The sequence below is a fragment of the Salvelinus fontinalis genome, chromosome 32 (assembly GCF_029448725.1).
Source record: "Salvelinus fontinalis isolate EN_2023a chromosome 32, ASM2944872v1, whole genome shotgun sequence".
Classification (NCBI taxonomy): Eukaryota; Metazoa; Chordata; class Actinopteri; order Salmoniformes; family Salmonidae; genus Salvelinus; species Salvelinus fontinalis.
The window spans coordinates 45680969-45694993 of NC_074696.1; the positions used below are offsets into that span (position 1 = coordinate 45680969).

At 43.4% G+C, this 14025-nt stretch overlaps 1 protein-coding gene across 2 annotated transcripts in view; it reads left to right on the forward strand.

Annotated features, from left to right (window-relative positions):
• The first annotated feature begins 9431 nt into the window (after positions 1–9431).
• The window catches only part of LOC129831471 (zinc finger protein ZFPM2-like), a 121456-nt gene continuing 116862 nt past the window's right edge, over positions 9432–14025 (forward strand). For both annotated transcript variants that reach the window (XM_055894878.1, XM_055894879.1), the window contains exon 1: positions 9432–9716. In XM_055894878.1, coding sequence (XP_055750853.1) covers positions 9677–9716 — 40 coding nt within the window. In that variant the 5' untranslated portion in view covers positions 9432–9676. The remainder of the gene's footprint in view (positions 9717–14025) is intronic.

The window sequence follows — 14025 nt, forward strand, 5'->3', positions numbered from 1 at the left end:
GAAAAAATCCAAACAGGAATTGAAAAATCTGAGAGTGGTCGTTGTTAACTTCTCTGCGCACGGATCCCTTTTACGGGATCATTTTCCTAAACAACCGCTGAATTGCAGGGCGCAAAATATTACAAAAAATATTTATAACCATGCAATCACAAGTGAAATATACCAAAACACAGCTTAGCTTGTTGTTAATCCACCTATCGTGTCAGATTTTGAAAATATGTTTTTAACTGTTTTCTTCCGTTGGTGAAGGAGAGGACCAAAATGCAGCGCGGCTAGTGTTCAACATGTTTAATGAACAAAGAGACGATAACGTGAACACTATAACAAAATAACAAATGTGAAAACCGAGACAGTCCTATCTGGTGCAGAACACAAAGACAGAAGACAACCACCCACAAACCCCAACACAAAACAAGCCACCTAAATATGATTCCCAATCAGAGACAACACAAAACACCTGCCTCTGATTGAGAACCATATTAGGCCAAACATAGAAACAGACAAACTAGACACACAACATAGAATGCCCACCCAGCTCACGCCCTGACCAACACTAAAACAAGTAAAACACACAAGAACTATGGTCAGAACGTGACAGTACTCCCCTCCTGAGGTGCGGACTCTGAACGCACCACCTAAAACTCTAGGGGAGGGTCTGGGTGGGCATCTGTCCGCGGTGGCGGCTCCGGCGCTGGACGAGGATCCCACTCCACCATTGTCTTTGTCCCCCTCCTTAGTGTCCTTTGAGTGGCGACCCTCGCCGCCGACCTTGGCCTAGGAACCTTCACAAAGGTCCCCACTAGACTGAGGAAACTCCTCCGGACTGAGGGACAGCTCATGACAGAGAGGTAGCTCATGACTGGAGGGCAGCTCATGACTGGAGGGCAGCTCATGACTGGAGGGCAGCTCATGACTGGAGGGCAGCTCATGACTGGATGGCAGCTCATGACTGGCGGGCAGCTCATGACTGGCGGGCAGCTCATGACTGGCGGGCAGCTCATGACTGGCGGGCAACTCTGTCCGCTCCTGACTGGCGGGCGGCTCCGGCAGCTCCTGACTGGCTGGCGGCTCTGGAGGCTCCTGGCTGACGGACGGCTCTAGCGGCTCCTGACTGACGGACGGCTATAGCGGCTCCTGACTGATGGGCGGCTCTGACGGCTCGGGACAGACGGGCGGCTCTGACGGCTCGGGACAGACGGGCGGCTCAGAAGGCGCTGGGCAGGCAGGCAGCTCAGACAGCGTTGGGCAGACGGGCAGCTCAGACGGCGCTGGGCAGACAGGCAGCTCAGATGGCGCTGGGCAGGCAGGCAGCTCAGACGGCGCTGGGCAGACGAGCAGCTCAGATGGCACTGGGCAGGCGGGCAGCTCAGATGGCGCTGGGCAGGCAGGCAGCTCAGATGGCGCTGGGCAGACGGCCGACTCTGACCTGCTGAGGCGCACAGTAGGCCTGGTGCATGGTGCCGGAACTGGTGGTACCGGACTGGAGACATGCACCACTAGGCTAGTGCGGGGAGCAGGAACAGGGCACACTGGACTCTCAAAATGCACTATAGGCCTGGTGCGTTGTGCCGGAACTGGTGGTACCGGGCTGTAGCCACGCACCACAAGGCTAGTGCGGGGAGAAACAACAGTGCGTACAGGGCTCTGGATACGCACAGTAGGCCTGGTGCGTGGTGCCGGAACTGGTGGTACCGGGCTGGAGACACGCACCACAGGGAGAGTGCGTGGAGGAGGAACAGAGTTCTGGAGACGCACAGGAAGCCTGGTGCGTGGTATTGACACTGGTGGTACTGGACTGGAGCGAGGAGGTGGCACCGGATATACCGGACCGTGAAGGCGTACTGGCTCCCTTGAGCACCGAGCCTGCCCAACCTTACCTGGTTGAATGCTCCCCGTAGCCCGACCAGTGCGGGGAGGTGGAATAACCCGCACTGGGCTGTGCTGGCGAACCGGGGACACCATGCGTAAGGCTGGTACCATGTACACCGGCCCGAGGAGACGCACCAGATGCGTTGAGCCGGCTTCATGGCACCTGGCTCAATGCTCAATCTAGCCCGGCCGATACTTGGAGCTGGGATGTACCGCACCGGGCTTTGCACCCGTACAGGAGACACCGTGCGCTCTTCCGCATAACACGGTGTCTGCCCGTACTCCCGCTCTCCACGGTAATCACACACCTCAGGGAGAGTACCGTGTATACTACGCCAAACCAACAGCTCCCTCTCTTTGGCCTCCTCCAATTTTACCAACAACTCATCGAATGTCTCATAATCTCCCATCCTTTCACTTTCCTCCAATCTGTCCAAAAACTCCTCCACATTCTCCGACTCGTACCTCAATTTCGCCAACTGCTCCTTCTGGTAAGCACGGGGAACTGGCTCAAGTCTCCTACTTGTAGCTAACCAGTGCAAACTATCTCAAAAGAGAAAATGCAGCACTCAGCCAATCTCTCTCCATGATTGAAGGTAAGCTTTCCTGTTTGTGGATGCTCCCACTGAAAATTCTCACCCTGCATGCAAGTCCAGGTTTAGCTGTGTATATACCCATAGATACTGTGAGTAAGTGCAGTTTCGGTGGCATACCGAAACAGTCCTATCTGGTGAAATGAACACAAAGACAGGAAACAACCACCCACAAACCCCAACACAAAACAAGCCACCTAAATATGATTCCCAATCAGAGACAACACAAAACACCTGCCTCTGATTGAGAACCATATTAGGCCAAACATAGAAACAGACAAACTAGACACACAACATAGAATGCCCACCCAGCTCACGTCCTGACCAACACTAAAACAAGTAAAAGACACAAGAACTATGGTCAGAACGTGACAAATACATTTACTTACTTAAAGGGGTGGTTCATCAAAAATGCTTTTAACCTCATTAGAACATTTGCTTACCTTTACCAGAGACAGTTTTTAGGTTTGTTTGATCACTATTTATACTTCTGCAATTTTATTTCAAAGTGCGACATTTGCGATTTTATGTAGAATGTATGAAAAACTAAATGTATTTATCCTCACTTTATGCAACAAATGTGTCTCTTCATTGAATTGCCCCAAAACAATCTGTTTTACTTTAAAACATGTAACAAAAATCGAACCTACTAGAGCTAATGTTCTCTTCAGTTTGTGTCATCTTGTTGATACTCTTCCTCTTGGTTCAAATATTTGTAAGTAAGTTCTGACTCTGACCCAAGTCGCGGCTCGGCGCAGATTAATCAAAAATTACTTCCTGAATTATGATGAAAAAATTACTGATTTGGAAATATTAGGCTTGGTAAATATTTTAGCAAAAAACCTTATCGAGACTTAACTACAATGGCTATTGCAGTGATTGGAGGCATCGGTGATGTCTTTCGAAGGTATTTATGATAAACTTTGACATTAAATGGGGTTTCTATGGGAGAGGGAGAGGGCGAAGTATACTTTTTTTGATGAGCTAAACTAAATACTGATCCAACCAACCTAAAAGCTGTCTCTGGTGAAGGCTAATGCCTAGGAACATGTTCACGGTGAGATTAAACATATTTTTCGATGAACCACCCCTTTAACACAGTTGATGAAAACATTAAACAAGGCAATACAACAGTTTACATTTCAAGATAATACTTGAAAAGCATTTATCTTTATCTAAACATCTGAGAGGTAGGCAGAGAACATATCCTTGACTCAAATCTAATATACTGTACCTAGAAAGGGGGGTGAAAGATAGAAGGGGAGAGTGACAAAGCGAGGGAGACAGAGAGAAAGAAGGAGATAAGAGTTTACATTTACATTTAAGTCATTTAGCAGACGCTCTTATCCAGAGCGACTTACAAATTGGAGAGTTGTATAGTTACCACTAGTGCTGGGGGATAGGACTAAATCCATCATCATTGGCTAACGACGTGACAATGTCAAAATCAATGTTTTGATAAATATGTACTCAACTTGAGAAATTCTGTTTCAAGAAACTTTTTACAGTCACGGATAATGATGGTAATAATCTATTCTTATTTGTGTTATGCAAAGTCCTAATATCGGTAACAATAAAGGTTTTGTCCAAATACTCGGCACACCCCTATTAAAGACATACTGGGGATGATTGCGCTAACAAGGCAAGAGGTTTTTAGAACAGGTGCACACAAACTGGAAGTCAGAGCAAATCCTAATATTAAAATACTGTATTGATTTCGGGTTAATTAAAAACAATATATTCTAATGTCATGCAAAAAACGAAGTTTCTGTCCATCACAAAGGAAAGTTTGAATACATTGTTGATAACTACTACAGTACTGGAGAAAGTGCAAATATTGACCACAGCTTCTAAACATTCAAATGTATTCCGGAACTAGGAGGCAAAGAAACAGCTGTGCCCAACAAAAGTGTCTGGTATTTGCAATAAGTTGCTTATTAATTTTTTACTATAAATACAGTACAATAACATGTACAATTATGAAAGATAATACTTTTACTTCAAAATACAGCAGAACTACTAGTACCGTAAAATGACCAAAAAAGGGTTTCGTAGTTAATTTTATTATTTTATTTTATTATGTATATATTACAAGAGTGTGAATGTGTGTCTGTAACCAGATCTCAGATCTATTATTTTTTGCCAAGACTGTTGATTAATTTGGGGTTAGGCAGGCTATTCTGTACTCAAAGCAAATTTGTTAAAACCCTCTTTTCTTTTTTTCCACAGCCTTTTTAATTAGGTTGAAACCAGATGGAGGAGAAGGATGTTTTAAAAAGAATTAGATCGAAGCTTAACAATGAGTCGAAAGAAGTCCAAGATTTAGGTTTAAAACTGCCTTTTTTTACTCGAAGGTAGTAACTTGGAGCCTAAGGCCTAACTTTTTGATTTGTTAACTCGGTGAAAAAGTATGATGTCCTCGTATCTGTCAACTTCTTAACTTCTTATGGCTGAAGGGGCAGTATTGAGTAGCTTGGATGAAAGGTGCCCAGAGTAAACGGCCTGCTCCTCAGCCATAGTTGCTCATATTTGCATATTATTATTAGTATAGGATAGAAAACACTCTGAAGTTTCTAAAACTGTTTGAATTATGTCTGTGAGTATCAGTGGCGTGCCGTGGGCCTGGGGCTTGGGCCTTCAGTGAGGTACTACACAGTCCCACCCGAATTAATCCACCTCTTAATACCATCATTATGATGCCATGGCTCTAGACACTATACATTTAGACAGAAACGCAGTATAACCAGGCGTTGCGTCACCTTGAAATTGACAAATTTACGTTTTTGGGTAAACAGTGTTTACCCAAAAACATGACACAATCAATGAGTCTTTTCAATATTTCCCTTCACCTTTTCATTGTGCAGCTCCGATGCCCTGCGCGCTTGTTCTTTGACCTGTAGATCCACTCCGGTGTCCCCAAAAGTTTTCAAAAGCACCATTGCTTCTCGGAGCCTGTGAGCCATTGACAGCGCTCGTAGTTGAAACTTTGAAAGTGGCGAGCGAACGAACCCATTTCCCCCCTGTGACAAGCTTTGTAGCGTCGGGCGACCTCTCCTTACAATGTCTAACTTTTCTTGAAAAGTTCGTCTTGAGAATGGCGTTATAATTATATTCTCGACCAAATCGATATCTTCTCCTCCTTGCGCCATTGTGGGTTGAAAAAACAGCTTAGTAGTACGCGAATTAATTCGTTTATCAAATTCAGTTTCCTAGATCTGCATAGACTTGCCCATAGGACCTGCCTCTCAATATTGGTAATCCAATCAAAAGACGTGCACGCACTACGCTTGCTAGCTGGCTCTTGTGTAACACTGGAGCCAGCCAGCAGGCGTACAATAGCCAACTCTAAAGCTGATTGGTTGACACTAAATTTTAATTTCCATTCACTATAAGCTACAAGCGCCCGCACTGTTGATTCTGAAGGCCTGAGGGCAGATTTTAGACCCCTGGCAACACATGATGGCTGAATATGATTGGATAAAAGATCTAACATAAAGACCAGCCCTCCAAATCTCAACCTGGGGCTGGAAGCAGTGCAACCAAGAGGAAAGCTATGAAATGAAGAGTATAACTCTTACTCTGGGGAATAATTTAATACATATTTGTGGGAAAATATATTTAATTTTTTTTTTTATTCTGATGATGTTTAGGCCAGCAGAGAAGGTCTTGCAGGCCCTGACGGCCCACCACTAGTGAGTATAACAGAACTCATATGGCAGGCAAAAACCTGCTGAGACGTTCCACTTCCTGTTTGGATGTTTTCTGAGGGTGGCAGATTATCAACCAAGCTCTCATTGAAATTACAGCGAGATATGGATGAGTTTTCACTTCCTACGGCTTCCACTAGATGTCAACAGTTAATATAACTTTGTCTGATGACTCTAATGTGAAGGGGGGCCGAAGGAGACAGGAATTAGTCACCACTGCCACAAGCTGACCATGCTTTGACCACGCGCGTTCACGTGATAGGTAGCTCCGTTCCATCGCTCAACTGAAGTCAGTCTAATTCTCCCGTTGGAACGTTATTCAAGATGTATGTTAATAACAACATTCTAAAGATTGATTCAGTACATCGTTTGACATGTTTCTACTGACTGTTACGGAACTTTTGGACATTTCTTCATGTTATAGTGGCTTTGTGACTTTGGAATTGTTTACCAAACGCGCTAACCAAAGTAGCTAATTGGACATAAATAACGGACATTATCGAACAAATCAAGCATTTATTGATCCCTCCGATGTCAACAACTACAGACCAGTATCCCTTCTTTCTTTTCTCTCCAAAACTCTTGAACGTGCCGTCCTTGGCCAGCTCTCCTGCTATCTCTCTCAGAATGACCTTCTTGATCCAAATCAGTCAGGTTTCAAGACTAGTCATTCAACTGAGACTGCTCTTCTCTGTGTCACGGAGGCGCTCCGCACTGCTAAAGCTAACTCTCTCTCCTCTGCTCTCATCCTTCTAGACCTATCGGCTGCCTTTGATACTGTGAACCATCAGATCCTCCTCTCCACCCTCTCCGAGCTGGGCATCTCCGGCGCGGCCCACGCTTGGATTGCGTCCTACCTGACAGGTCGCTCCTACCAGGTGGCGTGGCGAGAATCTGTCTCCGCACCACGTGCTCTCACCACTGGTGTCCCCCAGGGCTCTGTTCTAGGCCCTCTCCTATTCTCGCTATACACCAAGTCACTTGGCTCTGTCATATCCTCACATGGTCTCTCCTATCATTGCTATGCAGACGACACACAATTAATCTTCTCCTTTCCCCCCTCTGATAACCAGGTGGTGAATCGCATCTCTGCATGTCTGGCAGACATATCAGTGTGGATGACGGATCACCACCTCAAGCTGAACCTCGGCAAGACGGAGCTGCTCTTCCTCCCGGGGAAGGACTGCCCGTTCCATGATCTCGCCATCACGGTTGACAACTCCATTGTGTCCTCCTCCCAGAGTGTTAAGAACCTTGGCGTGATCCTGGACAACACCCTGTCGTTCTCAACTAACATCAAGGCGGTGACCCGTTCCTGTAGGTTCATGCTCTACAACATTCGCAGAGTACGACCCTGCCTCACGCAGGAAGCGGCGCAGGTCCTAATCCAGGCACTTGTCATCTCCTCGCTGTTGGCTGGGCTCCCTGCCTGTGCCATTAAACCCCTACAACTCATCCAGAACGCCGCAGCCCGTCTGGTGTTCAACTTTCCCAAGTTCTCTCACGTCACCCCGCTCCTCCGCTCTCTCCACTGGCTTCCAGTTGAAGCTCGCATCCGCTACAAGACCATGGTGCTTGCCTACGGAGCTGTGAGGGGAACGGCACCTCCGTACCTTCAGGCTCTGATCAGGCCCTACACCCAAACAAGGGCACTGCGTTCATCCACCTCTGGCCTGCTCGCCTCCCTACCTCTGAGGAAGTACAGTTCCCGCTCAGCCCAGTCAAAACTGTTCGCTGCTCTGGCACCCCAATGGTGGAACAAACTCCCTCACGACGCCAGGTCAGCGGAGTCAATCACCACCTTCCGGAGACACCTGAAACCCCACCTCTTTAAGGAATACCTAGGATAGGATAAAGTAATCCTTCTAACCCCCCCCCCTTAAAAGAGTTAGATGCACTATTGTAAAGTGGTTGTTCCACTGGATATCATAAGGTGAATGCACCAATTTGTAAGTCGCTCTGGATAAGAGCGTCTGCTAAATGACTTAAATGTAAATGTTAAATGTAATTGTGGACCTGGGATTCCTAGGACTGCATTCTGATGAAGTTCATCAAAGGTAAGGAAACATTTATAATGTATTTTCTGGTTTCGGTTGACTCCAACATGGCGGCTAATTTGGCTATTGTTCTGAGCGCCGTCTCAGATTATTGCATGGTTTCCTTTTTCCGTAAAGTTTTTTTGAAATCTGACACAGCGGTTGCATTAAGGAGAGGTATATCTATAATTCAATGTGTATAACTTGTATTATCATCTACATTTATGATGAGTATTTCTGTTGAATTTCTGTTGAATTTCTGCACTATCACTGGATGTTTTTGGAACTAGTGAATGTAACGCGCCAATGTAAACTCAGATTTTTTTATATAAATATGAACTTTATCAAACAAAACATGCAAGTATTGTGTAACATGAAGTCCTATGAGTGTCATCTGATGAAGGTCATCAAAGGTTAGTGATTCATTTTAGCTATATTTCTGCTTTTTTGTGACTGCTATCTTTCGCTGGAAAAATGGCTGTGCTTATTGTGGTTTGGTGTGACCTAACAAAATCGTTTGTAGTGCTTTTGCTGAAAAGCATATTTGAAATCGGACACTTTGGTGGGATTAACAACAAGAATAGCTTTAAAATGGTATAAAACACATGTATGTCTGAGGAATTTTAATTATGAGATTTCTGTTGTTTTGAATTTGGCGCCCTGCACTTTCACTGGCTGTTGTCATATCATCCCGTCACCGGGATTGCAGCAATACGAAGTTTTAATGTACACTGAACAAAAAAAATTCTAAAGTCTACTATAGTTATTTCTATAGTATCACTATACGATTGCTATAATATTACCAAAAGATATACCATTAGTATATCTTAGTATATCGGTATAGTAGTGCATAGTATTAGTTATTGCTATAGTATCACTATAATAAGATGTTATAGTATTCCTACAAGAGTACTATAGTTATTCTATAGTATGTCCAAATGTACCATAAGAACACTATAGAAGTTTTTCTGTAATATTCTTCTACGGTATTCTTATAGGATCACTATAATATTGCTATAGTTATTGCTATATTTTTACTATAAGATTGCTATAGTTTTCTCTAGTATATCCAAATTTACCACAAGAATACTACGTTTTTTAGTGACATTTCTATAATACTCTTTTACAGTAATCCTATAGTGCTTTTTTGTAAGGGTGCTCTCAGAGAGTATTGCGCCTACAGTTACGGAACACCGGGAGGCACCCACCTCTTTCTGAAACAAAAAGCAACCTTCTGACAATGTCTCGCTTCAGTACAAGCGGACAACACAGCCCTCTCATAGGATGAGGTACGAGTGCAAGAGAGAAGCTAAATAAAGCACTGGGTGCTTGAGTTGTTTTATGTCAGTTCCATGTAGCCTACTCTTCCAGACCTATACAGTGGTTGGCGTTTGGATGAATCAAAAGGCATATTTGAGAAAAGTATAGAAGGATTGTTTGAGCAGCTCTCAGCTCTGAGCACAGAGCAGGCATGTCCCGAAGGAAACAAAGCAATCCAAGGCAATTTAAACGTAAGTTTATTTTTCTCTCTATCTTTTGTGTTGCTTTAAAAACACAGACAGTATACGCTGGTGAAATATTTACAAATCAAAGGTTGACTGTAATAAGGTCTCTGACGCTAATGTGAGATTGTTTATAGCCTAGCTTATATGTTGAAAAAAATAAAGCATATGTTGAAATATGAAATAATAAGTGTATTTGAAAGAAATTGTCATCATAAATCAATAGGCCTATATAATATTCAATGCAGGGTTACAATCATTTATAAATAGTTGTATACAAAATATTCTGGAGTTTAGTGAAATGTGGTCAATTCTCCAAATTTTATTCTTGGAAGTGGAGCACACTTTTTTGTTTTTGCTCTTTTCATAATATTTCTTAGAAGTGTCGAAACAGTTATGATTCAATACAATGTATCCATGTGTTCCATCAGCAATATTTACTTTTACTGTATTCTTTATAAACCGTTTTTGTTCAAACAAAAGAAAATCAGCTCAACTTTTTTGAACTTGGTTTTAACCATTCATAAATTGATTCGTTTATGTTATCTGACAATGTTGGTGATTAATTGCATTAAAGATACTCCTGTTTCTGAATGGTCCGACTGCAGAGCTTATTCCCTTGGCAAAAATGTATTGAATCTACATTGTTTACACATCATTTCAACATTCCAATCTATGTGATGATGTTAAATCAATGTGGATCACCCTAAATCCAAAGACATGGTGAATTTCGTTGTTGATTTCACATTGAATTCACTTTAGTTGACAACTCAACCAAATGTTAATCAAAACATGAAGTTGAACTGACGTCTGTGCCCAGTGGGTACTGTTTGGTAGGCTATTTGGTAGGCTATTTGCATTAAATATAATTTTTCTGTGCATGTAATTCGATTTATATAGTAATTTACCATAGATTCAGGGTTATAAGATGACCCAGCCCTGTCCTAAACCTCATACAAACCACTGCCCTCATATGGCATTTGTTTACGCATTTACATGTTTTGAAATATATTTATTCCGTTCATAATGGCCTTGGCTGTTTATGATATATGTTTATTATGTAATTGTTATGACATTGTTATGCAGCCCTTATTGACGAGGGTTCAAGTAAAGTGTTTAACTTGTATAGAATGCAGTCTGTTCTGCTCACCTTATGCCATTGGACTGCCGTGATGTTATCAGAGTAACAACTAGTGTGTTTAAATAATATAACTGTTTAAACCCTGTTAACAAAATTAGGTCAACAGTGCGTACTGTTATACAGTGTGTATGTCTCACCTCCTGTCATTTGGTTATACATCAAAATAAAAACTCTGGTATGGTTGGGGGGGATGTGGTGAGCCTGAGAGCCATTACCAGCAGCACAGACCATTATAGCAGAGGACAAAAAGGTTGATAAAGGGTGAGGAAGATTTCGCTGCTCCCCCTTCGATGGAAAGCATTGCCCATGCCTGATATCTGGCTGTGCGATTCACAGTGAGCAGAGTGTTTTAATATTTTGCTTATTCCATTTTCTGGGGCACCCTCTGCAGAGCTGGTTAAAAGAGGTCTGAAAGAGCTCCATTAATTTGCCCTGATGACTGAGTTGATAAGAGGAGATAATGGAGACGATAAGCTGTAGAAGATATACCATCAGACACCTCATTATTACTATTAGAATTCCAGCCTGGCAGTCTGCAGCTTGCCGATAATACCCGTTTCACCCCCCACCCCTCTTCCACCACTTTGGCTGATAAGACAAAAAATAGTCACTCTGTCCCCACTCCCGAGTCCCTTTATTATCCCACCTCCAGGATATTCTGATAATATGATGATATATTATGTATTTCTCCCCCGTCTCAACTTTTGTCCCCTTTTGAAATTATTATTATTATGTCTCTCTTTTTTCCTCACACACAGATAGAAGATATAACAAAGGAGTTTTGTGTTGGAAATCTTTCCCGATGGTTTTTCCCCCTCTCACCTTCTTCCTCCCCATAAAATCCAGAGCTTTTATAGTAATAAGTTTGATCCCAAAGCCAGATAGAGGAAAAGGAGGTGTTGAATGGGAGAACACATATCAATGGTATCAGCCCTGTCTAACCAGCCCAAGCTGGTAGCAGCTGTTGTTCTTTGCCTTACCACCTAAAAGCCAATATGTCAATAAATATTGTTCAGATTGGTCTCCATTCCATGGCGGGCTGGCCAAATTTATGACAGGAGGATTAAAATCATGTCCAGTGCTTTGCAGATTGGGCTAGGCTGGGGACCTCCACAGTGTCCACACACCACCATGCCTCTCCTACACACAGCCTATCTGCTCCTTTAGAGGTAGTATACTGTAAATATCCATGTTTCAATGGGCACCTGTCCTGTCCTGACTCTTTCTGTGAGTATGTACAATGTAACGCAGCACTCTCCAACCCTGTTCCCAGAGAGCTACCTTCCTGTACATTTTCATGTCAACCCCAGCTGTAACTAACCTGATTCAGTTTATCAACCAGCTAACTACTAGAATCAGGTGCGCTAGATTGGGGTTGGAGAGCCCTGTAACAAAAAACTAATTTATACAGTAATTTGGGGTATTATCAACAGTAAAATACTGAAATGTTTTACTGCAGCATATTGTAAATTATGGTGCATTGTGGGAAAATGTGGGCAGGGAAAGAATTGCTGTATTTCGAATGGTACCGTAATTCCACCTCACAGAATACAGTAAGTAACTTACTGTATCTTTGGAGTGCTAAAAACCTTTTGACCACTAGTGGTTGCATGGTATCGTTGTTTCCACTCTTCCGGGAAGGCTTTCCACTAGATGTTGGAACAATGCTGAGGGGACTTGCTTCCATTCAGCCACAAGGGCATTAGTTAGGTCGGGCACTGATGTTGGGCGATTAGGCCTGGTTCGCAGTCGGCGTTCCAATTCATCCCAAAGTTGTTCAATGGGGTTGAGGTCAGGGCTCTGTGCGGGCCAGTCAAGTTCTTCCACAACAATCTCAACAAAACATTTCTGTATGGACCTTGTTTCGTGCACAGTGGCATTGTCATTCTGAAACAGGAAAGGGCCTTCCCAAAACTGTTGCCACAAAGTTGGAAAAACAGCGTTGTCTAGAATATCATTGTATGCTGTAGTGTTAAGATTTCCTTTCACTGGAACTAAGGGGCCCGAACCATGAAAAACAGCCCCAGACCATTATTCCTCCTCCACCAAACTTTACAGTTGGCACTATGCACTGGGGTATCCACCAAACCCAGATTAGTCCGTCAGACTGTCAGATGGTAAAGCGTGATTCATCACTCCAGAGAACGCGTTTCCACTGCTCCAGAGTCCAATGGCGGCGAGTTTTACACCACTCAAGCCGACGCTTGGCATTGTGCATGGTGATTTTAGGCTTGTGTGCGTCTGCTCTGTCATGGAAACCTATTTCATGAAGCTCCCGACGAACAGTTCTTGTGCTGACATTGTTTCCAGAGGCAGTTTGGAACTCGGTAGTGAGTGTTGCAACTGAGGACAGACGATTTTTATGTGCTACGTGCTACGTGCTTCAGCACTCGCTGGTCCCTTTCTGTGAGCTTGTGTGGCTTACCAATTCGCGGCTGGGCCGTAACTGCTCAGAGACGTTTCCACTTCACAATTATAGCACCGGGAAAGCTGTAGCACGGCAGATATTTGATGAACTGACTTGTTGGAAAGGTGGCATCCTATAGCGGTGCCACGTTTAAAGTCACTGAGCTCTTCAGTAAGGCCATTCTACTGCCAATGTTGTTCTATGGAGATTACATGTCTGTGTGCTCGATTTTATACACCTGTCAGCAAAGGGTTTTGCTGAAATAGCTGAATCCACACATTTGAAGGGGTGTCCACATACTTTTGTGTATATAGTGTATATGCTGTAATGTGTAAATACTCTACCTAGAAATACTGTGAAATACAAACATGTCCCCTCAATGAATTTCATTCATTCTGATTACGGTAGCTTTAACTTTTTTGTACGGTATAATACAGTCAATATTTATATATTCTTGATTCCATTCTTTTACATTGATACAAGATTTATACTGAATATACCAAACATTAGGAACACCTTCTTGACCCAAAGTAGTGCACCTGGCACCTAATACAATGCCCAGTTCAAAGGCACTTAACTCTTTTGTCTTGCCCATAGTTTGAATGGTACACACACAATCCATGTTTCTGTCAACGTCGTGTGTATAGGTGGCAGGGAAGTCAGGCGCAGGAGAGTTAAACGAAGTGTAAATGGAGACTTTTAATAAATGTCCACATAACATGCTCCAAACACGAGAATATACATACATCAAATAAACATGGGTACGAGGA